We start from the raw sequence: 26,582 nt of genomic DNA on the forward strand, positions 1-26,582 counted from the left end.
GTTGTCCTCTTGAAAAACAGTTAGATTGTAAAATTCTCTTTAAAGGGGGGTCAGTTTTGAGATTGCCTATCATTGAAGGAGATCAGATGCAGCAAAACGCTGTGCTTGAAAGAGTCTGTGCTACCATTCAAGGTTACTGCATGTGAGAAGGCCTAACAACTAAATTCTTCGTGAAATTGAGCCATGTGCTGTCATTTAATCTTAAATCAAAAGAACGCGGTAGAAGTGAAAGGTATTCGGCAGTCAGAACAAAAAAAGTCCACTGCTGATGTATGGAATAATAATGTAAAACTGAATTCCTGGTGAAAATTTAATTAGGGTCTTTTTTTTTCCTTGTACCTTTTATTCTTTACATCTTTGTACTTCTCATATTTCATAGGTGGGATTTGCATTGCTCAATCTTTGAAAATCCCAGCGGACCCCAAGCGAGCAGACTTTGACAAAATCATCAAGAGTCTTTTAGACACACCGGGGGTTCGTGGTGTCATCATTTTTGCCAATGAAGATGATATCAGGTAAGCAGGTCAAGTCAAAATGCGACTTGTCAGCTCCGAACGTTGGCGTCTTGAGTTATTTCTAGTAAGGCAACCAATGATAAATATTTCAAGTATTACACAAGCTGTAACTTGACAGTTAATTGTCATTGAAGAAAAAGCTTAATCCATTTCTGACAGCTCCAGCCAGTTCTGGAAACCAATGGCAACGAGTGCAGGTCGGAGGATGAAATTTTGATGTTACTCTTGTGACTCTTGATGGTTTAAAGGCAAGTTGTTCCCACTTAACTCTCTGGGAGTATTTGTTTCACCACTAAGTTTGTCAGTACAAGTTTATACCAACAAAGTGTGCATCATAGCCCTAACTGTGATTGCCTGTGGTGAATCACTCCATTCTCAAAACCTATCCAGCATCTGTAAGACACCAGTCAGAGAAGTCAATGTCACCATAGTCCCAGGTTGAGAGAAAGGTGACTTGCTGATGAGCTTAACCTTAGGGTTGCTATGTCTCAGGCAAAGGGCACGGTGTGATCCAGAATGCTTCAGTTAGCTGCATGAATATAGCTTCAGTCGTTCCTTTGTTCCAACTTGAACAGTATGCTAGAAAGGTTCTCCTTTCTTAGTCCTGTATACGTCATATCAATTCACCATAATGTGGTCTTCTGCAATTGCAAATATGGCATGACCAATGCCAGATAGCATTTAGTATCAAAACAATTTTCATGGCGTGTTCAGCATCGACATGTTAACTCCAGAAACAGATGACTTTAAGTTCTGTAATCAAGTTCTGCAACAGGTAAACTCACAACCATACATGGGGCTTCTTCTTTAAAATGACCTTCAATAAGGATTCCAAGGCTGTCAGATTTCTGAGGAGAAATCTGAGTTCTAACCTACAACCATTTGTGCCTCTAAACCTGCAGTCTACGAGTTTTGCAGCATCCTTACATAGTGAGGTATATCAAGGCAGTGAGCTGCATAATTCAGCAGGAATCAATAAGGATGTACCAGTATCATACCTGGCTGTCTTCTGTCGTATATGGAACACATTGGTGGGAACTGACAGAAACCAGTCTCTACATGCCCTCCAGCAATGACAAAGTATGTGGTAGCCATCGACACACTATAGAAACCATTCGTCTCTAAGATAATGTGTCAACAATCTATCTTTTCAAGGAGAATTGCAAAATGGAACAAGCTGTGAAAGGAGATAGTTACAGCCCCATCACTTAGCTCCTCGAGATCCATCTTTCGATTATCTCCACTTAAATATTTCACAAACGACTAACATCTCAGCAGGTCATGTCTGGGTAAGCTAAAACAGATGTTAGTTTGTGATGCTGATTCGGAATACTTTTTGTCATCCAAAGATAGCATACCTGTCAGTCGGCTATATCTAACAACTCCCTGCAGTTTAATTCTAGTTAATTTCAGTATCCTTGTATTAAGAAAGTCAACTTAGTGTCAGTCATGGAGAGAAGCACAAATACCAACTCTGTTCCAGTCTAAGTGGGAACAATTATTTGCTTGGACATGCGTTCAGAATGAAAGATATTTATTTAAGAGGACCTATTTGTACATTGATATGAGTTCACACAGCATAACATGATAGATTGAGCTAAGGTTTGGAAGGTTTTAATTCTGTGAAATTGTAATGACTATCAATTGGAGAGTCTGACTTGCTGAAAATGTTTTGGTTCATTCTAAGCCTGATGTTCATTACTTTGTTGTGTACTATATTCCAATTTTACTCTCTGTTTTAGTTAGGCCTGGAGAGTTGCTTTTCATCAATGGAAACATCAAAACGTTATCATAGTGAAGGGCATAAATAACTTCCCACCTCAGCACTGGTTGACCTCTCACCATATACATATTCAGAGTAGTCTCCACTTGAACAAGAGCTAGATCTTGATTTCTCTGTCCTGGAAGGAAGCGAACATGAGATAACTAAAGAGAAGGATAATTCCCACAGGACCACAAAAGAATTAAACATTTTGGCATAAGACTATCCAGGAATTGACTACGTGTTACCCTCCATCACTGACGCAATGACATTGAACCCCCCCCCCCCCCGTATATTAAAACTATGAATTTAAAAAGACCCAAGTTAACGTAACTTAAGACCAGAGATGGTTGTCTGCCACAGAATTGAAGTAGGATGGAGGAAATAAATAAGGACACATTGTTAATCATTTATAGAGGACGGTACTTCTGCACATCCTTAATGGCTAGCCACTTGTCAGTTAACTGTCTGACATCACTAACAGGGTGCATTTTCCATTGAAATGCCTCTACCATTGAGGGGTTCCTTGCCAACGAATCAGTACTGTCCTTTGATACTATATAAATGTCATTTTCCCTCTGGTTTGATGTTTCTTGTGAACCTTCAATAATTTTTGTGTTTGGTGGCTTGTTTGAATCAAGTCAAACTAAGGAAAAACATGAATTAATCATTCATTCCTAAGCAGAGTTATAATTTGGGTTCTCTACATTGGGATAAAATGGAGCTCTCTCTCAAACGTCCCCCCACCAACTCTACTGTGTGGGGACCAGTCACTATTTGTGATTTTCTTTGAAACAAATAATTAGTGGTGCTGCAGCAAAATTAGGACTTAAAGCCAGTTGTCCCTCCAAACCTCTCGTCTCCAAGTTCGGTGGGCTCCTTAAATTGTGAGGTATATCAGGCTTTCAGAACTGGGTAGGAGGTGAAGCCTGCAGTTCAAGTGAGAAAGAGGAATGTCTTCTCATGGTTGTGACCTCTCTCTACTTTTCCAAACCTCTCAATTTTGAGATGCCCTCAACAGTCTGACCATCAGTAGATGTTGAGCAGCAGTGGTGGGCAGGCAGGGAGAGAGAGAGAGAGCGTAGAAGTCTGCTTGGAGTGATGCCATCCTCCACTGGGGGATTCCTTGAGGCAACTCATTTGGTTGCCCCTCCCAAACACCTCAGAGGGCATGGAGGGGGCTGACTGGAAATTCCAGTGGGCCTCCGCCAAGAGGTCTGAAGTGATCATTTAACCTGCTTAATAGTGAATCCCCATCTTATCCCTGGGGAAAATTGATCCTTGGTCATGATTGTGCCAGCAACATAGCACACTGGTTGATGGGATACATTTTTCAGCTCCCCCACAGAGGTGCCAGTAGCCTTCCCCCTATAAGCAAGTCACTGTTCACCATCACTCAACAGGATGCTACTGTTCAGTAGCCAGTAAACATTTATAGTGTCGCCGGTGAGTAAGAAAGGCAGGGCTGTCAGATTGGTCTTTTTTAAACTAACGTGCTGTATTTGTAAATCGTTACTTTTGTACCTGTTTAAATATTCCTTTTTAATGTGTTCAATCCAGGCTCTCTTGACTGAGGACCTCTTGGTTATTTCACACAGGCAGGTCCTCGCAGCTGCCAAAAGAGCAAATAAAGCAGGCCATTTTATCTGGATCGGCTCTGACAGCTGGGGCTCGAAACACTCTCCAGTAAAACAACAAGGGGAAATGGCTGAGGGGGCAGTCACCATTCTACCCAAAAGAGCCTCCGTGGATGGTAAGAACTTGGGCAGTTGAATCACTCCATTGCTTAACTGACATGATGTATCAGCAGTGATGAGTGTTCAAGAGGCACCATCTTACTCATGAATATCACGCTTTAGATGGTAAAGCTGACATGTTTTATAATAGAGTAATATTTTTTCCAGCATCCTCATTTAGAAGTGCTATTGCTCAAACGTTGGTCCCACTTGATTTAGCAGTTGACTTATTCTATCTCTTCAGAATTGTCTGCCTTAGTATCAGTGATTGATTTGGGTGTTTTGAGTCTGGAGCACAGTTCTTTTCAAGGGAACCATTCAAATGCTTTTATTGAATGGTGTTAGAATAACATCAGCTTTATCTCGTACGCTGCCTTTACATCTGTAAGCATCTAGTACATAAGGGATTCCTTTTGTTTCTCATTGTTCTGCAATTTCCTATGTTGCTTTTTTTTTTGCAGATAAAACTTTGGGTAAGAGATTCACTTATATAATGAAATTCTACAGTTTCTGTTCTCTGATTGATTAAGTCATGGCAACAGTAGTCCATTCAGCTGACTTGTTTCACCATTTAACAAGATTGTGACACGATATTTCTTGAAATAACTGACATTTTGGTGTCTGGGATGGTCTGGCCTCTTAATCTTCATTTAAGAATAGCAATGCATTTTCAACTCTTGTAACTCTAGTATGCTCCCACACCAGTCAAGTTTTATCCAAAATGGATTGTCCATTGTCCAGACGACTTGCCCTCCTCTTTATAAGCTGTTCAGTTGGTCAGTTTGGAACGTTCTCCACTTCACATCCTTGTTTTACGATCTCATCCTTTTATAGAGTCTAGCAGTTCCAGCACTGACCTCTGAAGGCCCCACTTAAGACTGCTCTTCAAACCCATTGTCGGCATTCAGTCAGCTTTCCAGTCATTCCTAATGTTTCAACACTGCTCAAGGTTAATAGTCTTTTCTGTTGAATTGGGAAGGCTAGATATGTTATTTGATTCCCAAATAGTTTTCCACACTAGTTGCAGTGACTCAAGCAGGCAGGAAGGTGGGCGTAGTGAAATTGGTCACTTTGAGTGAAATTTGGCTTCTGTAATCTTAGTTATTAACATACAAAGGATGCTGTCAAGCGACAACATGTAATTGAGAAATCGAGGGTTGAAGGGTAATCTTTCATAAATGTGTGCATTGGGCACAGGGAGTGTAAAACACCCACAGCTTGAAGGTGTGATACTTTAACTTTCTCAACAATTTTTATGCTCTGATCCTCATTGCTGATGTAATTCTCTCTTGTGTTTGGAAAATATGCTGCAATTGCCTAAGTAACCAGCAGAGGGAGTCCAGAACTCTAGTTGGCACCAGTCATGAACTGAACTCTCACTTGAAACATTCACCATCAGCATTGGGATAATGATTGCAGAGAGTGTGACTACAGTGACACAGTCATTTTAGAAGGGACTACCTTCTCTATTTATTCAGTCTCACCTCCGCATGCACAATATTTGGACATTTCGGTTCATGCAGTCTTGCTTTCTCATTTATCAGCCCCCTCCCTTGCTCACTGAGAGATCTGATGAAACCTGGTATACCATTGATTTGGAGATGCCGGTATTGGAGTGGGGTGTACAAAGTTAAAAATCACACACCAGGTTATAGTCCAGCAGGTGTATTGGTTTACCATTAATGGTGAGAATTTCTGATAACTCCTAGCTGAGAGTACTGGGATGTTTCAGTTTGAAGTCAACTTAATGAATTTGAAGAGATGTGAAATTATGCTTTTGTGTTTTTAAAAAAAAACAGCACCTACTCTTCTGAAACTCTGACGTGAAGCCTGAACAGTGGTTATGGAGATATGGAGAGGAGCGTATAGTGGTTTCTATCTTGTCCATTATCCTGCTTTCTCTCTCTGTAGAAAAGTCTTCTGTACCTTGAATGGAATTTGCAACAGAATTCATTGACACTGTGACAAATTGTGCATTATTTTAAAGTAACCTTCATTGGTCTGTTGGGCTCTTGCATTCAATTTTATTTAAACGTGTTTGTTTTCTCCCACAATCCTTCAAGGCTTTGCCCCTCTGAGAGGTCAGACCTTCTCTAATTCCGGCTTCTTGGACGTTATAGATTTTAACACCTTCAGTTCACTAAGATCTGGAACACCCAGCTTGCACCCCTCCACCATTCTACCTCACTTTTCTCCTTCGTAGCACTTCTGCCTGCTTCTGTGGCTGAGCTTTTGGTAATCTGACCAAACACCCTTTTGCATGGCCCAGTGGTTCAATTCCCACCTCAGGCGACTGACTGTGTGGAGTTTGCACGTTCTCCCAGTGTCTGCGTGGGTTTCCTCTGGGTGCTCCGGTTTCCTACCACAATCACAAAGATGTGCAGGTCAAGTGAATTGGCCATGCTAAATTGCCCGTAGTGTGAGGTGAGGGATAAATGTAGGGGTATGGGTGGGTTGCGCTTCAGCGGGTCGGTGTGGACTTGTTGGGCCGAAGGGCCTGTTTCCACACTGTAATGTAATCTAATTTTAAAAAATGCGTGTGTGACAACTTCACTGTTTTATTACATTGGAGGAATTGCGAATGTAGTTACTGCTGTGTGAATTAGTTGAATTTCTGAGTGGGACTGAATGGATGTTTGTGAGGACAAGTGTATTCTTAAAGTCCAGAACTGGGATGATCTGGGTTCGTAAATGGAGTCTCGTTTGTGTATTTATTGAAGTCAGTCCAATTGGAGGCATCAGCAAGGCCCCTGCTTTGAAACATGTGTGCTTCTGAGATGTGTGAAGTTGTATGGTGAAGTCAACATGGTTCCCCAGGGGTTTACCTCTGGCTGGGATTGGGGTTTCTGATGCATCTTGTACTCAAATGAGCATTAACTGTGAGAAATTCTCCATGAGAACAGATCCACATCAGTACAAGCAGACAGGAGTGAAAGGGTGGGTTGGGGACCTTGTCCGATCAGATCAATAGAGAGAGAGAGAGAGAGAGAGAGAGAGAGAGAGAGAGTTGAAGTAACCTTTTCTAAGAACTGAAAAAAGTTCGAGATTTGAGCACTGGCTGGTTTGGACAAGGCCAAAAGGAAATCCTATGATGGGATGGAACTCAGATGAGATAGAATGAAATAAAAGTTAGTCCTCTGGAACCCAAAGGGAATGGAGATGGGCTAAGAAAAGATGTGGAAACAAAAGATCTGCATTTTATTTTGGTAAATAGAAGAATGTTGCCACTAATGCTCTTTGCTTGACTGGATCTTAAGTACATATTGATTCACAATGGTAGAGGAATAACCATTGGTGAGTCTTAGCAGATAGAGGCCTTGTTTGTTTGCTGATAGCAATTTGGTACAGGTTGTAATTCGCTAGTTAAGAATTGTTGCGAAGATTGTTGTGAAACATAGATCCAGCCCGTTCAAGATCTGGGGTGAATTTGTCAATTTATCTGTAAGAGTAACCCACCCAGACCCATTTCACTCTGACTCATGCACCTAACACTAACGGGTAACTTAACATGGCCAATTCACCTGAACTGCACATCTTTGGACTGTGGGAGGAAACCAGAGCACCTGGAGGAAAATCACGCAGACACAGGGAAAATGTGCAAACTCCACACTGGCAGTCACCGGAGGCTGGAATCGAACCCAGGTCCCTGGTGCTGTGAGGCAGCAGTGCTAACCACTGAGTCACCGTGCTGCTCATGGAGCTTAAAGCAGCCCTTGACTATCTTTTTATTTTTCTTATTTTCTTATTTCTTATTTTCCTAACTTATACTGTGTTTGTTTACAATGTAGTGTAATGTTTTCTCTATTTTCTCAATTTCTTTGGAGCTAAAGATTTGCACCGAGGTAGTTTGTACCCAAGATGACGCCACGTTTGGGCAACATTGTACACTTTTCACTCTGCTCCTGTTTGTTTGAAACTTGAGTACACGTCACAGTAAACCTAATTCACAATGTAATTATTTTCAGAGCCAATACCTTGGATAACATTACTTGGAAGGAAGTGTGCTGCTGACTGGGAACAAAACACCAGGGAAGAATAGGGAATACAATGGGAAGGTGGAGTTCAGCTGTTTCAGGCCATTTATTTCATGTTGAGTCTAGAAAAGCAGACGGGGTTTGTTGGGGGGGGGGGGGGGGGGGGTGCTGTTTTTGCAACTTGTTGAGCATCCACAGAACACTGCAGTAGGCGTAGGACAGAGATTTCAGTGTGAGATCAAACTGGGAATTCGAATCACAGGCCCCTGGATTCTCAGGGTGATAGTAACGTGAGGATGGAGTTGCCCTGCAGAGCAGCCTTCCAATCTGTATTTGGCCTCACCAGTATAGAGGAGACAGCATTGTCAGTAGTGAGTGCAGACTGATGAGAATACAAGCAAAATGGTGTATCGCCTCGAAGGACTGATTGGGGCCGTGGACGGACATGAGAGAAGCTTTAAATACTGAGTGCTGCATTTCCTATATTTTCCTGAAAAGAATCTGTGGGAGGAGAGTAGGACTTTGGGGGTGACTGAGGAGTGGACCAAGGTATAATGGAAGGAGCTGACCCGAGGGAAAGTAGGGAAGGAGGCACCCTTGTGGTGGTGGCTGTAAGTGGCAAAAATGGTGTGAAATGTTCCACCGTATCTGGAGAAGATGAGGTGAAGGGATTGTTGTGTTTTTGGGATGGAGGGAAAAGTGTCAGAGTAAAAGGACGTACAACACCACCTCATTTACCTCTTCTCTCCGCTTAGTCTGAGGCCCTTCCAAGTATTACTTGTGCTCTGTTCAATGGTAGTCCACATTTCCACTGCTGCTCGTGTAGCCTTCTCTACGTTGATGAGATCAAGTGCAGATTGAATGGCCATTTCATGAAGCACCTCTGCCCTGCCTACCAACACGACTGTAGCTTCTGATAGCCTGACATTTTAATTCTCCTGTCTGTGCCCATACTGACCTCAATGCTTTTGACTGTTGCCGGGTGGCGCAACATAAACTTCAGGAACAGCAGCTCACCTTCAAGTTGGGGACTTTGTGGCCTCTCGACTTGACGTTAGATTTTTAGCATTTTCAGACCGTAAACACTTGATTGCACTTTGTTTCTGTTTCTTTGCTTGCTTGGTGTCATTTGCTTTCGCTTGCCCACAGCAGCAACCTTCAGGAGTATCTTTTTAATTATTTTCTCGTCCCACTGAGAGTTCCTTTGGTTCTGGAAGACTGAGTTGTCAGCTGCCCCACTGTCTCTACTGCCTTCCATTATCCCTTTGTCCAGCCAGACCTTGCTGAAACCCTATTGCATCAGTTACTTCTTCTCAGTACTGATGCAAGGTCACAAACCTGAAATGTTAGATGTTTTCTCACTCTCCCTCGCTTTCTCTCTCGCTCTTCGTTGCACACACTCTCTCTCGCTCTTTTGCATGCTCGCTTTCGTGCTTGTTCCCCATCCTCTCCTTTCCCACCCCCCCACCCACCCAACACACACAAGCTGCCACATCTTCAAAATTTTTCCCAGAATTTCCTGTTTCAGTTTCAGATTTTCCAACTTCCTGCTGTATGCCTCCCTTTGATTGGATTTAAGGAGCTTCTAGGGGCAAAGATATTTAATTATCTGAAGTAAAAAAGTGAACAATCCATTGTGGGGGAATCTTAGCTATCACTCGTTTCACATACACAACACAAAGAATCCATCACCGTTTACTTATCATTAAACCTGAGAGGTGGGCTTATAATAATAGACTACTGGGAATCTCCAACCAGAAGATGGAAGTTAACTGGGATTTTAAAATGGTATTAAAAATAGAAATACTGAAATACATTGCAACAAACGTTAAAAAAAAGAACAGTTCCAGAAAGTGATTAATATGTAATTAACAGGAGAAAGCCTTTGTAAAGTGACTTGATGTTTTAGCAGTGGTGATGAGTGAGGCTGAGTGTATTTTTGGCTTCGTTGAAATGATTTCCAATACTAGATTTCAAGAGTAGAGAATTGCTGGAGTCTTGGTTATCCAGACTATCGGAGAAATTTATCTGTTCAGTACTTTATATTCTGATTAAGTTATCCCTGCAGAATCCTCCAAAGGATGTGTCATACATTATGTTCCCAAATTCTGCTCTGAATTAAATCTAGTATTTCCATCACTGTTTATCTCTGTGCAATCTTATATGTGTCAATCGACTGTCTAATGCTTGTTCCTGTCTGGTTTGGCCTGTACTCAAACTAAGTTTTGACTTTGATGGAGTGGACGTGTGTCTGATTGAAGTGAGCGGTATCAGTTGACTTCCTTTATCAAATACTTGAGCACTTAGGCAAGAACTATACAGATATCCCAGGAGATCAGAGTCAAACAAAGAAATCAAGTCTTGTGAAGTGACAGCTATTATTTGACATCCGATTGATCCAGTCTGTGTTTGTCTTATAGATGTTGGCTGTCGAGAGGGGAACGTAAGGCCATGCTGCAGATCTGTCCATCTGATCGGTGCTCTCCCTGATAGCATCAGTGATAGCGACAGGCAGTTAACCTGCTTACACTAAGTGGTTGTTTTACAAGTTGTGGGGGAGGGGGAATAAGCTGTATCTGTATAAAATAGTTCATCTCCAGATGTGAGTGAAAATAATTAGGTAAGGAGTTGAAGTGTCTCTGGAAAGTACTGGACTTGATCAATCTAATAGTTTCTGGGTCAGATTCCCAACTTTCACCACACAATCTTAAACTCAATCAAATCTCTATTGTCCTTATCCAAACCCTGAGCAAGTCTTATTCATCTGCCATCTCTGTGCTTGCTGGTCTAAACTGATGCTTCAGATTTTAAAACTCAAAAAATCCAAAACTTGTTTTATCCCTCCTGGGTGTAAACTTTCCTGTCTCCATTGCATCTAATGCTGTAGAACATTGTAGGATTTGTGGATTCCTCCAATTCTGACATCTTGCATGTCTCTAGTTTTTACTGCTCCACCATTGGCAGGTTTTGCACCTGCCTAGCCTCTATGTTTTTGTGATTCCCTCCATAAATCCTTCGAGCCCTTCCTCCTCATTGATAATGAACATTAAAGTCCTTCCTCTTTGACCAGCAGTTGATCATCTGTTTGGTACCTCTTATAAGTTTGTTGTTTGATAATGCGGTATCTACCTTGTGATATTTTACTGAACTAATTATGCTTTGTGCATTCCCAATTATAACTCCACCGTTGCTGCCCATGCTACAATTGACTAGACTCTAAGCTCTGTAGTTTCCCTCCCGACACCTGTCCACTTCTCTGTTTTGCTTTCCTCCTTTGAGACACTTCATGAAGCTTATCTCTTTGACCAAGTTGTGGGTCATCTGATCTCATATCTCCAGCAGTGGTATCTAATGGTCCTGTGAAGTGTTTCAGGAGGTTTACACAACTTGCATAGTGTAAGTTGTTGTTGAAGGCACTGGACTAATACAAATTGTTCTAACATGAGCCTTATAAAGATTAATGATCTGTTGATTAGATGGCTGTTCTGTAAGTGTCCTGCGAAACGTTAACTCCAAATGCTCTGTTCCCATTCTTGATATTCCTCATTGTCTTACGTGCTGTCAGAAAATATTATTCTATTTCAAACCTGTTGTACGTAGACAGACAGTTTTCTCTGTTGGCATCTTCATGCATGACACTGAGCTGAATATTGATGCCAAAGCAGATAAATAGTACAGGCAGTAGATTATTGCTGATTTTGCTGAGTTTGTTGATGTGGGTGGCATGGTTTGTGGCCCATAATGTGCCAACCTTTAGCTTTTTCAGATTGGAGACATCGGTCAGCTCGAGTCAAGGCAGTGAATTTCCTGTCCTGAAAGCTATTAGTTAATCAGTTGGATTCTTGTAGTGTTCTGGCAGATCAATATGAATAAACAGGCGAATTAGGGTCATAGAGATGTGAAGCATAGAAACAGATCTTTCGGTCCAACCCATCCATGCCGACCAGATATCCCAACCCAATCTAGTCCCACCTGCTAGCACCCACCCCATATCCCTCCAAACCCTTCCTATTCATATCCCCATCCAAATGCCTCTTAAATGTTGCAATTGTACCAGCCTCCACCACTTCCTCTGGTACTTCATTCCATATTCAGACCACCCTAAACCTATGCCTTCTAGTTCTGGACTCCCTGACCCCAGAGAAAAGACTTTGTCTGTTTATCCTATCCATGCCCCTCATAATTTTGTAAACCTCTATAAAGTCACCCCTCAGCCTCCGACACTCCTGGGAAAACAGCCCCAGCCCGCTCAGCCTCTCCCTACAGCTCAAATCCTCCAACCCTGGCAACAGCCTTGTAAATTGTTTCTGAACCCTTTCAAGTTTCACAACATCTTTCCGATAGGAAAGAGACCAGAATTGCATGCAATATTCCAACAGTGGCCTAATCAATGTCCTGTACAGGCGCAACATGACCTCCCAACTCCTGTACTCAATACTCTGACCAATAAAGGAAAGCATACCAAACGCTGCCTTCACTATCCTATCTACCTGCGACTCCACTTTCAAGGAGTTATGAACCTGCACTCCAAGGTCTCTTTGTTCAGCAACACTCCCTAGGACCTTACCATTAAGTGTGTCAGTCCTGCTAAGGTTTGCTTTCCCAAAATGCAGCACCTCACATTTATCTGAATTAAACTCCATCTGCTACTTCTCAGCCCATTGGCCCATCTGGTCAAGATCCTTTTGTAATCTGAGGTAACCCTCTTCGCTGTCCACTACACCTCCAATTTTAGTGTCATCTGCAAATTTACTAACTGTACCTCTTATGTTCGCATCCAAATCATTTATGTAAATGATAAAAAGTAGAGGGCCCAGCATCGATCCTTGTGGCACTCCACTGGTCACAGGCCTCATCTGAAAAACAATCTCTACCACCATCCTCGGTCTTCTACCTTTGAGCCAGTTCTGTACCCAAATGCCTAGTTCTCCCTGTATTCCGTGAGATCTAACCTTGCTAACCAGTCTCCCATGGGGAACCTTGTCGAATGCCTTACTGAAGTCCATATAGATCACATCTACCGCTCTGCCCTCATCAATCCTCTTTGTTACTTCTTCAAAAAACTCAATCATGTTTGTGAGACATGATTTCCCACGCACAAAACCATGTTAACCATCCCGAATCAGTCCTTGCCTTTCCAAATACATGTACATCCTGTCCCTCAGGATTCCCTCCAATAACTTGCCCACCACTGAGGTTAGGCTCATTGGTCTATAGTTCCCTGACTCGGCCTTACCACCCTTCTGAAACAGTGGCACCATGTTAGCCAACCTCCAGTCTTCTGGCACCTTACCTGTGACTATCGATGATAGAAATATCTCCGCAAACAGCCCAGCAGTCACTTCCCTGGCTCCCCACTGAGTTCTAGGGTACAACTGAACAGGTGCTGGGGATTTATCTACCTTTAACCATTTCAAGACATTCGGCACTTCCTCCTCTGTAACATGGACGTTTTGCAAAATGTCACCATTTATTTCCCTAAAGTCTATATCTTCCATATTCTGTTCCACAATAAATACTGATGCAAAGTACTTGATTAGTATCTCCCCCATTTTCTGCGGCTCCACACAAAGGCCACCTTGCTGATCTTTGAGGGGCCCTATTCTTTCCCTAGTTATCCTTTTGTCCTTAATGTATTTGTAAAAACCCTTTGGATTGTCCTTAATTCTATTTGCCAAAGCTATCTCATGTCCCCTTTTGCCCTCCTGATTTCCCTCTTAAGTATACTCCTACTGCCTTTATACTCTTCGCAGGATTCACTCGATCTATCCTGTCCATACCTGACACATGCTCCTTCTTTTTCTTAACCAAAAACTCAATTTCTTTAGTCATCCAGCATTCCCTATACCTACCAGCCTTTCCTTTCACCTCGACAGGAATGTACTTTCTCTGGATTCTCATTATCTCATTTCTGAAGGCTTCCCATTTCCAGCCGTCTCTTTACCTGCAAACATCTGCCCCCAATCAGCTTTTGAAAGTTCTTGCCTAATACCGTCAAAATTGGCCGCCTTCCTATTTAGAACTTCAACTTTTTGATCTAGTTTATCCTTTTACATCACGATTTTTAAACGAGTAGAATTATGGTTGCTGGCCCCAAAGTGCTCCCCCACTGACACCTCAGTCACCTGCCCTGCCTTATTTCCCAACAGTAGGTCAAGTTTTGCACCTTCTCTAGTAGGTACATCCACATACTGAATCAGAAAATTGTCTTGTACACACTTAACAAATTCCTCTCCATCTAAACCCTTAACACTATGGCAGTTCCAGTCTATGTTTGGAAAGTTAAAATCCCCTACTATAACCAACCTATTATTCTGACAGATAGCTGAGATCTCCTTACAAGTTTGTTTCTCAGTTTCCCTCTGACTATTAGGGGATCTGTAGTACAATCCCAATAAGGTTATCATCCCTTTCTTATTTCTCAGTTCCATCTAAATAACTTGCCTGGATGTATTTCCAGGAATATCCTCCCTCAGCACAGCTGTAATGCTATCCCTTATCATAAATGCCACTCCCCCTCCTCTCTTGCCTCCCTTTCTATCCTTCCTGTAGCATTTGTATCCTGGAACATTAAGCTGCCAGTTCTGCCCATCCCTGACCCATGTTTCTGTAATTGCTATGATATCCCAGTCCCATGTTTCTAACCATGCCCTGAGTTCATCTGCCTTCCCTGTTAGGCCCCTTGCATTGAAATTAAATGTAGTTTAATTTATTAGTCCTACCTTGTCCCTGCCTGCCCTGACTGTTTGATTCACCTCTGTTCTCAACTGTACCAGTCTCAGATAGATCTCTTTCCTCACTATCCCCCTGGGGTCCCACCCCGCACCCCCCCCCCCCCCCCCCCCCCCCCCCCCCCCCACCCACCTTACTAGTTTAAATCCTCCTGAGCAGCTCGAGCAATTCTCCCAGTCAGTATATTAGTCCCCTTCCAATTTAGGTGCAATCCGTCCTTCTTGTACAAGTCACTTCTACCCAAAAGAAATTGCAATGATCCAAAAATATGAATCCTTCTCTCATACACCAGCTCCTCAGCCATGCATTCATCTGCTCTATCCTTCTATTCCTGCCTCACTAGCTCGTAGCCCTGGGAATAATCCAGATATAACTACTCTTGAGGACCTCCTTTTAAATTCCTGCGTAACTCTCTCTAATCTCCTTTCAGAATCTCAACCTTTTCCCTTCCTATGTCGTTGGTTCCAATGTGGACAATGACCTCCTGCTGGCCCCTCTCCCCCTTGAGAACATTCTGCACCCTCATCCTTGATCCTGGCACCAGGGAAGCAACACGCCATTCTGCTTTTTCTCTGCTGGCCACAGAAACGTCTGTCTGTATCTCGGACTACAAAATCCCCTAACACAATTGATCTCTTGGAACCCGACATACCCCTCGTTGCATTGGAGCCAGTCTCAATACCAGAAACTTGGCTGTTGGTGCTACGTTCCCCTGCGAATCCATCACCCCCACACATTTTCCAAAACAGCATACCTGTTTGAAATGTGTATATCCACAAAAGACTCCTGCATTAGCTGCTTACCTCTCTTACCTTTCCTGGAGTTAACCCATCTTTGTGACTGTATCTGAGACTTCCCACCTCCCCGCCCCCCTTCCTATAACTGCCAACCATCACATACCGTTGCAGTTGTAAATTCCTCATTGCTTCTAACTGTCTCTGCAACCGATCCATTCGATCTGATAAGATTCACAACCCACAGCACTTATGGCATGTTGCAATGGTGGGATTTGATCTGTGGGTTATACCTCAAAGCTATCACATCTTGTTGCTTCCCAATCCAGTGAGGCTGCAGGGATAGAGTGTGAGACTGAACCTGGCTTGCAGAGGCTGCCATATGTTCGGGTCACTCCACCCGAAATGTTAACTCTCTGATTTCCCTCCACAACTTGTCAAACAACTCCTTCGTATCAGCAGGTTAACTGCCTGTCGCCATCACTGATGCTATCGGGAAGAGCACCGATCAGATGGACAGTTCCACAGCATGGCCTTACATTCCCCTCTCGACAGCCCACCACTATAAGACAAACACAGACTGGATCAATTGGGTATGAGCTAATAGCTTTCACTTCACAAGGCTTGTGAAGACTTGATTTCTTTGTGTGATCTATAGGGAGAGGCTGAATAATCTGGGGTTGTTTTCCTTGGAGTGTTGAGGCTGATGGGTGACCTTGTAGAGGTTTATAAAATCATGAGGGGCATGGAAAGGATAAAAAGACCTGGTGTTTTCCCTCGGGTAGGGGAGTCCAGACTAGAGGGCATAGGTTTAAGGTTCGAGGGGAAACATTTAAAAGGGACCAATAGGGCAACTTTTTCAGGCAAAGGGTGGTACGTGTATGGAATGAGCAGCCAGAGGATGTGGTGGAGGCTGGTACAATTACTGCATTTAAATGTATCTGGATGGGGATATGAATAGGAAGGGTTTACAGGGATATGGGCCAAGTGCTGGCAAATGGGACTAAATTAGATCTGGGCAGCATGGCCAAGTTGGACCGAAGGGTCTCTTTCCGTGCTGTACATCTCTATGCCCCAATAACTGTGGAATTTATCCAGCAATTTCCGTTGTTCCTGACTTACAGCATCTGCTGTTCTTTCGGTTTTTATTCAGTCTTAAGGGGACTGGGGCAAACCCAGGCTGTGTTAAGAATACGCTGCACCATGTGTAGCATTCCTTTCCATGGCCACCCTCATCCCAAACCACATGGGTCACTCAGATCTGACCGGCACTTAAGGAAACATGGATGGGTCAAATAGTGTACATATTGCAATTTTAATTCACTTAAAAGATTCCCATAAAATGGATGGGATCTTGAGAACTAAATGGAGTGATCAATCAGGGAAAGAATGATAAAGTTTTGGAACCACGGGGAGTAGTCTGTGATGCAGCTCTATTGAGAGGATGTTCAGACATTATTGTTCCCCAGACTCTAGATTAAGAACTAAGTGAACAAACATTTTCTGATCCCTCGGGTCACAGACACTGGTGGTAGAAGAATCCTGCTCAAAACATGTGAGGCACTCTGATTGTAATGCAATCAGAGGCCTTTCCAATGTAAATAGAGCACATTTACTGCCACTGTGAGTTACTGACATGCGTCTCTTGTGATTCCAGACAGAGCACAGTAAGTGAAAACAATGGCTATAAGAATGGCTACTAAATGGTGAAACATGTCAGGAAGCAGGCAACACAAATCAAAGACATGATTTGTAATGCTAAGAATATCACAATGTGGATCTCAAGGGAGAATTCTTTCTTTGCAATTTGAAGACGTTGGCATCTGTGTCTGGGAGCGCTGTGTATTCTGTTCTGACATCCATTACAGTCACTTGCAAGGTCAAGCACTGTCTGAGGCTGCCACAGGTACAGATCTGCAATATTAAATCTGCTAGGTCTGACTATCAGCGTCTAAAGCTAATAAAACAGAGATTATTAAATCAATGAAATGAGTGTGAAGTCACAACTTGACAGACATGCACAAGAGCAGCGAGCTGAAAAAAACAGTCCATTTACAGGGTCGGCTGGTGCATATTTGCTGCCAGATGTCTTATGATTGGCTCCTGACCTTGTAGAGGACTCGTCAAATATTATTTGTTGTTCAGAGTTGTTACAAGCCAGCCACTTGTAAAAGAGTTCTCATGCTGTTTGGCACAGATTGTACAGTTAAACCCATACATGTTGAACATGACAGCAAAATGTTCACCTCCTAACTAGCAACTCATGTCTGGGGCACTCGGTGCAAACAGGATTTATGTTGCTGTGATATTTCTGCAAGTAAATAGATGACTTTAACTCCCAGCAAGGTTAATGTGTAAATTGACTGTTACTCGGGAGAGGTACTGGAGTACAGTGGAATGTCGCAAGCAGCCAGTAATCTCCAGAAGGGAAACCTAACAATTAAAACGATTATCACTGCAAAGTTAAGAGCTCTCGTTTCTCAGCTACATGATTTGCGGTCATGACAATACATGTGGTCTGCATTTCTCATCCCATTCCTCTTTCATAGAATTCCTACTGTGTGGAACAGGCCATTCAGCCCAACAAATCCACACCCACCCTCTGAAGAGTCCCCCAACCAGACCCATGTCCCTACCCTGTTACTCTACATTTACCCCTAACTAATGCACCTAGCCTACACATCCCTGAATACTACAGGCAATTTAGCATGGCCAATTCACCTATTCTGCACATCAATGAATTGTGGGAGGAAACCATAACACCCGGAGGAAACCCACGCAGACACGGGAAGAATGTGCAAACTCCATACATTATCTGGACTTTTTACTTCTCTATTTTTCAATGAACTGTAACTAAAGATGCTGCATCTGGGATCTTTGTACCTAAGATGGTGCAAGTAAGTGGTGACTTATACACTTTTCACTGTACTCATTTTGAGTACATGTGACAATGAGCTAATTCTAATTATCAGCATGGCTGACAAAAATGAGCATGGGATATAAACTTCCCACCTCGTGTGGGCTGATGTCTTATGATTGGCTCCTGACCTTGTGGAGGACTCATCAAATATTATTTGTGGTTCAGAGTTTCTCAAGTGCAAGCCAGCCACTTGTAAAAGAGTTCTCATGCTGTTTGGCACAGATTGTACAGTTAAATCCATATGTAAATTAGAACACAGGAAATAAACACAGAAGTAGACCATGCAACTTATTGTCCAGGAGAAAGTGAGGACTGCAGATGCTGGAGATCAGAGTCAAAAAGTGTGGCACTGGAAATGCACAGCAGGTCAGGCAGCAGAAGAGTCGACGTTTTGAGCATAAGCTTTTCATGATGGTCTCTCCTGCTCCTCGGATGCTGCCTGACCAGCTGTACTTTTCCAGCGCCACACTTCTTGACTTATTGTATCTGCTCTACCATTTAATGTGACCATAGCTGATTGTGGGCCTAAACTCTGCTGACCCACCTGCTTCCCATTTTCCTTGATTTTCTGAGAGACTTTAAAAAAAAGTTACGATAGGCTTAAACATATTCAATGGTGACACGTCCATAACATTCTGAGGTAGAGAATTCCAGAGCTTCACACCATTCAGGTGAAGTCATTCCTCCTCATCTCAGTCCTCAACAGTTGGCCCCTTTTACTAGAATTCCCAGTTTCCATGTCTACCCAATCAAGCTCTTTCAGTATCAGATAAGTTTTGATGAGGTTGTCTCTCATTCTTTTAAACTCCAGAGAATATAGACTCAAGTAAGTCAGTAAATAAGGCAACTTGGATAGTTTTTTTTGATTTGGGGAAAAGAAGTTAAGAAAAAAGTCAACTCAACAATTTAAGTAATGGTGACAGTGTGATCTATCATTTTGTACATGGTTGGAGACTTGTCGCTTCATGAAGTTTTGTTCTCTTACCATTATACATGGTGTTCCAGCATGTAGGGAAGATGGATTGTTCCCCAGTGTCTATCTCTATCAGCCTTCCTTACTGTTAGTATTAAGTGTTTGTTTTAATAGTCCATTGGGTATTTTTCACTAGGATCTTGTCTTCGGCTTTAGACATCATAATGGAATCATAGAGATGTACCACATGGAAACAGACCCTTCGGTCCAACTTCTCCATGCTGACCAGATATCCTAACCTAATCTGGTCCCAGTTGCCAGCACATGGCCCATATCCCTCTAAACTCTTCCTATTCATATACCCAACCAGATGCCTTTTAAATGGGCACCACAGTGGCTCAGTGGTTAGCGCAACTGCCTCACAGCGCCAGGAATCCGGCTTCAATTCCAGCCTTGGGTGACTGACTGTGTGGAGTTTGCACATTCTCCCTATAACTCGTGGGTTTCCTGCGGGTACTCTGGTTTCCTCCCACAATCACAAAGATGTGCAGGCTAGGTGAATGGGCCGAGCTAAATTGTCCATAGTGTTAGGTGCATTAGTCGGGGTAAATATAGGATAATAGGAGAGGGAAATGGGTCTGGGTGGGTGGGTAACTCTTCAGAGGGTCGGTGTAGACTTGTTGGGCTGAAGGACCTTCTCCCATACTGCAGGGATTCTATTTTTAAAAAATGGTGTAATTGTAGCAGCCTACACCACTTCCTCTGGCACCACCAGCTGCATGGAAACATTGCCCCTTAGGTCCATTTTAAAATTTTTCCCCCTCTTACCCTAAACCTATCAAGTTCGGGATTCTCTTGTGCACCCCACTCCTCCCCAAGGCAAAACAAAACTTGTCTATTCATCCGATCTATTCCCCTCATGATTTTATAAACCTCTATAAGGTCACCCCTCAGCCTCTGCGCTCCAGGGAAAACAGCCCCAGCCTGTTCAGCCTCTCCCTGTAAATCTTTTCTGAATCCTTACAGGTAGGGTAGATGTTAAGAAAATGAAGAAGATACTGCAGAGATTCTCAAATTTAATACCTAGGATGAGAGAATTAGGTTTATTGTCACTTGTACTCAAGTTACAAAAGAACAGCAGAATGGTGAAAAGTATATAATGTTGCTAACGCGTGATGCCATCTTAGGTACAAAGCACCTTGGCACAAATCTTAGGTACATAAGATAGGGAAAATAAAGAAAGACATTACACTGCATTACTGATATATGTAATATAAGTTTGGAAATTAAAAAATAAAGCAAAAAGATAGACATTAAAGTCTACATCCAGAGGTATAGGTTATGAGGATAAATGAGAGAAGGTGCATACAAAGTTTTACCTAAAAACCTAACCACTTTCAAACTTCAGATTAGATCATGTGTGCCATTCATTTCATTCGTGATAATTAAATAGATTTGACAAGGGTTTCCCAATGATGACCAGTTTTGATAAGATAAATAGTTGCACAAAATTGGTCAATGAATAAATGCTTAGAGTCAAGTTTAAAATCATCAAAAGAATAGAAGGAGGGTTCTGAGGAAGGGTCACTGGACCCAAAATATTAACTCTAATTTCTCTCCACTGATTGTGCCAGACCTGCTGAGTTTTTCCAGCAATTTCTGTTCTTGTTTCAAAAGATTGGAGACTCTTAGAAAATCTCTTTTTCACAAAAATTATTTGACCGTGAGGTGGTCTCCAGAATCGCAACAGGAAGCCGAATCCACAATAGCTGTTAAAAGCAAAGCAGGTAAGTGTTTGAAAATTGAAATGCGTTTTCAAAAAAAAAACAAATGTGGGCTTTGTGCAGCTTTTTGAGGATCTGAATTAATTAATATACAAGGCGTGTGCGGCAGCTGTAAAGAGTGGAAAGGGGCCAGAGATTTAACTTTGAACAATGTGTCCAATATGTGATAACTGAAGGAAAGTCCATTTGGAGAAAGGAGAAGAAGCTTTGCCTCATGAGAATGACTTCTCATTATGAGCGAGTGGAAATGATGTGCACCATTAACTGTACTCCAGGCACCTACCGTTTTCATAGAAATATGTGAGGGTAAGTTATTGTCAGTCCCTGAAAGAAAACATTTTCTACCTGCTTTTCAAAAAAAAATCTGTAGACCCTCAATGAGAGCAATACTGACAGCAAGTACATCTTAAATCAATTTTTTGCCTTTGTCTCCATGGTGAGAAACTGAGCTCTGTAAAGTCATGAACACACTCAACTGCAGAAATTAAATGTTTGTTGGAAGTAAGCCTTGGATTTGAATTTGTGTTTTTTTGTTTGCGGGTCAAAGAACTAGTGTCAATAACTTCATTAATCAAGGCATTAGTGGTGGTGTTTTTAATTAAAGCCTATATTTGCTGCGGTTAACTCTTTCCAATCTTTTTTTTATTTCAAAAATATACTTTACTCATAAAATGATTTGATGGTCTGTACATTTGGTCATGCCATACATATGTCAACATTTATATACACAGATCAGAATTTATCATTGCTATATACAGGTCTGTGCATTTCTCAATCTTATGCAACTATATTTGGCTGAGGCATCAGCAGAGCCCAAAAAACGTCCGCATGGGCCCCCTGTTCTTCTTTAGGCAGGCAGATGTTACATGGTGGTCTTTCCCCACCGCGCCTTGGCGGCAGCTGCCCCAAGCTTCAGCGCGTCCCTCAACACGTAGTCTTGCACCTTGGAATGTGCTGGTCTGCAACACTCAGTCGGGGTCAACTCCTTCAGCTGGAAGATCAACAGGTTTCGGACCGCCCAGAGAGCGTCCTTCACCGAGTTGATAATCCTCCAGGCGCAGTTAATGTTCGTCTCGGTGTGAGTCCCGGGGAACAGGCCGTAGAGCATGGAGTCCCACGTCATGGCGCTGCTCGGGACGAACCTCGACAAGCACCACTGCATTCCTCTCCAGACTTCCTCTGCATAGGCACATTCCAGAAGGAGGTGTGTGACAGTCTCGTCCCCACCGCAGCCACTTCGAGGGCAGCGTGCGGTGCGGCAGAGAGTCCGGGCGTGCATGAAGGATCTCACAGGCAGAGCCCTTCTCACCACCAGCCAAGCCACGTCTTGGTGCTTGTTGGAAAGTTCTGGTGATGAGGCATTCTGCCAAATGACTTTGACAGTCTGCTCAGGGAATTGCTCGACAGGATCCGCACTCTCCTTTTCCCGAAGGATCTCAAGGACACTACGTGCTGACCACTTCCTGATGGACTTGTGGTCAAAGGTGTACTTCCTCATAAATTTCTCCACGAAGGACAGGTGATACGGAACGGTCCAACTACTCGGAGCGTTCCGCGGCAGCGAGGCCAGGCCCATCCTTCGCAACACCGGGGACAGGTAGAACCTCAGTACGTAGTGACACTTGGTGTTTGCGTACTGGGGATCCACGCACAGCTTGATGCAGCCACACACAAAGGTGGCCATCAGGGTGAGGGTGGCATTGGGCATGTTTTTTCCCCCATTGCACCGGTCTTTGTACATTGTGTCTCTTCGGACCCGGTCCATCTTTGATCTCCCAATGAATTGGAAGATGGCCCGGGTGACTGCGGCGGCACAGGTCCTGGGGATAGGCCAGACCTGTGCCACATATAGCAATACTGAGAGTACCTCACACCTGATGACTAGGTTTTTTCCCGTGATGGAGAGCGACCGTTGCCCCCATCTGCCTAGTTTCTGTCTCATCTTCCTGATCCGCTCCGCCCAGGTCTTGGGGCACGCCCCAGCCCCCCCCGAACCAAATTCCCAGCACCTTCAGGTGGTCAGTCCTGACTGTGAAGGGGATAGAGGATTGGTCGGCCCAGTTCCCGATGAGCATGGCCTCGCTCTTGCCTCGGTTTACCTTGGCCCCCGAGGCCTGTTCGAACTGGTCACAGATGCACATGAGTCTGTGCACGGACAGCGGATCCGAGCAGAAAACAGCGACGTCATCCATGTACAGGGAGGCCTTAACCTGCAGGCCCCCGCTGCCAGGAATAGTCACCCCTCTCAGGCTCGCATCCTTCCTGATGGATTCGGCAAATGGCTCTATGCAACACACAAACAAGGCGGGTGAGAGGGGGCATCCCTGCCTGACTCCAGATCTGATTGGGAAGCTATCTGATTCCCACCCATTGATTGAGACTGCACTGACAATGTTGGTGTAGAGCAGTCTGATCCAATTTCCGATTCCCTCCCCAAAGCCCATTTTGGAGAGGACATCCCTCATATATGTATGCGATATCCTGTCAAAGGCTTTCTCCTGGTCCAGGCTGATGAGGCAGGTGTCCACCCCCCTGTCCTGCACGTAGGCGATCGTATCCCTGAGGAGTGCAAGACTCTGTGATCTTCCTGCCCGGTACAGCACAGGTTTGGTCCGGGTGGATCACCGATCCCAGAGCAGACCTGACCCAGTTGGCGATGACCTTTGACAAGATTTTGTAGTCTGTATTTAACAGTGAGATCGGTCTCCAATTTCTAATTTCCTCCCTCTCCCCCTTCCGCTTGTAGGTGAGGGTGATGATGCCTGTTCTCATGGATTCACTCATGGTACCTGCCCGAAGCATACTGATATACACCTCCAGCAGGTCCTGGCCAATCAAGTCCCAAAGAGCGGAATAAATCTCGACCGGTAAGCCGTCACTTCTGGGAGTTTTATTCTTTTCGAAGGACTCGAGGGCCTTGGTCAGTTCATCCAGAGATAGCGGCTGGTCCAGCCTCTCTCGTGTTCCGTCATCTAGGACCTCCGTGATAGAGGACAGGAACGACTGGGAGGCCGTGCTGTCGGTTGGCTTCGAGTCATACAGACTGGCGTAGAAGGATTTGCTAATCCTCATGACGTCAGCCTGAGATGACGTTACCGAGCCATCTTCTTTCTTCAGGCTGTTGAGCACGGAGCTCTCTTTGTGCACCTTCTGGAAGAAGAAACGTGACCACGTCTCGTCCTGCTCCACCGAGTGGACCCTGGACCAGAAGATTATCCTGGAGGCCTCCGAGGCAAAGAGCGAGGCTTGCTGGCCCTTCACCTCCTTGAGGTCCTCCGTGACATCGACCCCCATCAGCAGGAGCAGGTTCTGCATACTTTCCTGGAGCTGGGACAGTTTTCCCCGCCTCTCTCTCGCCTCCTGGACACCTTTGAGGATAAAGAACCTCTTGATGTTCCCTTTTACCGTTTCCCACCAATCTGCTGGAGACTCAAAAAGGGGCTTCACGGTTCTCCAACCTGCGTAATCTCTCTTGAGCTCTTCGATGTTTCCCGGGGTCAACAGCTTAGTGTTCAGTTTCCACGTTCCCTTGCCCACCCGCTGTTCGTCCTGTAGGTGACAGTCGGCCAGCAGGAGGCAGTGGTCAGAGAAGAACACCGGCTTGATGTCGGTGGATCTGACCGAGAGCGTTCGGGACACAAACAGGTAATCTATCCTTGAGCGGATAGGCCCGTCTGCCCGTGACCAGGTGTATCTACGCTGCGCTCCATCTGCAGGGGTGCTGAAGACGTCGTGCAGCTTGGCGTCTTTGACCGTTTCCATCAGGGTTCTGGACGTAGCGTCCGGTTTACTGTCCCCCCTGCCGGATCGTCCATCTGCATCAATGATGCAGTTGAAGTCTCCGGCCAGAATGACCGGCCTGGACGTAGCCAGCAGCAGTGGAAGCTGTTGCAGGACGGCCAACCGTTCACTCTTACCTGCTGGGGCGTACACGTTGATTCGTCTCACGGGAGCGTTTCTGTATTTAACGTCCGCGAGGAGGCGCCCGCCCACCACCTCCTTAACCTCAGAGATGGTGAAGTTGCCTCCCCGCAACAGGATACCCAGGCCGGAGGCGCGGCTATCGTTGCCCCCCGACCAAACTGACGGCCCATGGGCCCACAAGCTCGACCATCTCCTGTAACTGCTGACGTGCGGTATCCCACACTCCTGCAGAAACAGGACATCGGCTTTGACGTTGGCCAGGAAGGCCAGCGTTGAAACACATCGCGTAGCCGATTTAATGCTACGCACATTTATGCTGGCAATTTAAAACTCCATTTTACCAGTTACCAGGGGTCCATTTTCTTCTGGTCTTGCCCCTCTGGGGTAGCTGTGTGCATCCCCGTGGTGACAGCAAACTGCTGGACCTTCCCAGGGCTGAGGTAGCTGCCCAGCTCCACACTGGGGCCATTTCCCCGCTCTGGTGTCTTCGGGTTGGGCCCAGGGTCCGCATCGCCCAGTTCTCCATCTGACAGCAGGGCTGTCACAGGGCCGCTGCTCCCAGTTACCTGGAGCTGTGGGCTGGTGGGTACCCCTTGGTTCTCACCGGGTAGGGGGAGGCCTTCACCCATCCCCTCAGAGGGATCGTCTTTTCCTTCTTGGGCGGTGCTGCCCTCCTTTCTCCCCACGGCGCTCTGCCTCTTCCTCCGGTGGCGACCCTTCTTGCGCCCGTCCTCACCCTCGGAGGAGCTGCCTGTATCCTCATATTGTAGGTGTCTCTTCCCCCTTCGCTTGGTGGCTTTGGGGCCCTCGAGAGGTTTCCTCTTCCTGTTTTTGACAATAACCCACTGCTCTGCCTCCTTTGATCCCTCCTCTTCCATTTCCTCTGTCTGTCTTGCAGGAGCTTGGGTCAGCTGCTGCATCTCCCCGCTGTCTGCCGCCTGCTCCGCTACAGCCTGCCCTTCCTTCTGGGTGCCTCCAGGCACCGTTCCTGTGCTGATTTGCGGTACCTCGCTGGACTTAGTCGGTCCGCGGCTCGTGTTGCCACCTCGGGCCATCTGTGCGTAGGTGGCGGCTCCTCGTCTTGGGCAGGCCTTGTACATATGGCCCGCCCCCCCCACAGGTTGCAGCTCTTTTCTTCCTGACAGTCCTTCGTCAAGTGACCCTCCTGTTTGCAGTTCCTGCAGTACACGTCCGCTGCTACAAGCCCGCAACACTCCAGCAGAACTTTCTTTCCAATCACTTCTGAGACGATTGCTTCCTGACAATTTTCAGCATTCAAACTGTAGAGGACCATTTGTCATTTCCTAGTTCTTAATGCTATTTCGTAGTCAAGGCTAGCCATCAACTGACACCCCATCTGCATATTATTGCAGACATCAAAAAAGTATGTGCACATTGTCTTCTGGGATGATGCTGACGTACAGTGTCATGGAAATATACAGCACAAAAACAGACTGTTGATCCAATTTGTGCATGCAAATGAGATATCGCAAACTGATCCAATCCCGTTTGCCAGTACTTGGCCCATATCCCACTAAACCCTTCCAACTCCTTTTTTGGTCTTCCCAGTTATTAGCGCATCATCCTG

General features: G+C 44.7%; 1 protein-coding gene across 4 annotated transcripts in view; it reads left to right on the forward strand.

Moving 5' to 3' along the window:
• LOC140483870 (metabotropic glutamate receptor 7-like) overlaps nt 1-26,582 on the forward strand; it is a 751,467-nt gene that overhangs the window by 342,006 nt on the left and 382,879 nt on the right. For all 4 annotated transcript variants that reach the window (XM_072582653.1, XM_072582651.1, XM_072582650.1 and 1 more), the window contains exons 3-4: nt 380-515; nt 3,876-4,030. In XM_072582653.1, coding sequence (XP_072438754.1) covers nt 380-515; nt 3,876-4,030 — 291 coding nt within the window. The remainder of the gene's footprint in view (nt 1-379; nt 516-3,875; nt 4,031-26,582) is intronic.

The sequence above is a fragment of the Chiloscyllium punctatum genome, chromosome 12 (assembly GCF_047496795.1).
Source record: "Chiloscyllium punctatum isolate Juve2018m chromosome 12, sChiPun1.3, whole genome shotgun sequence".
Classification (NCBI taxonomy): domain Eukaryota; kingdom Metazoa; phylum Chordata; class Chondrichthyes; order Orectolobiformes; family Hemiscylliidae; genus Chiloscyllium; species Chiloscyllium punctatum.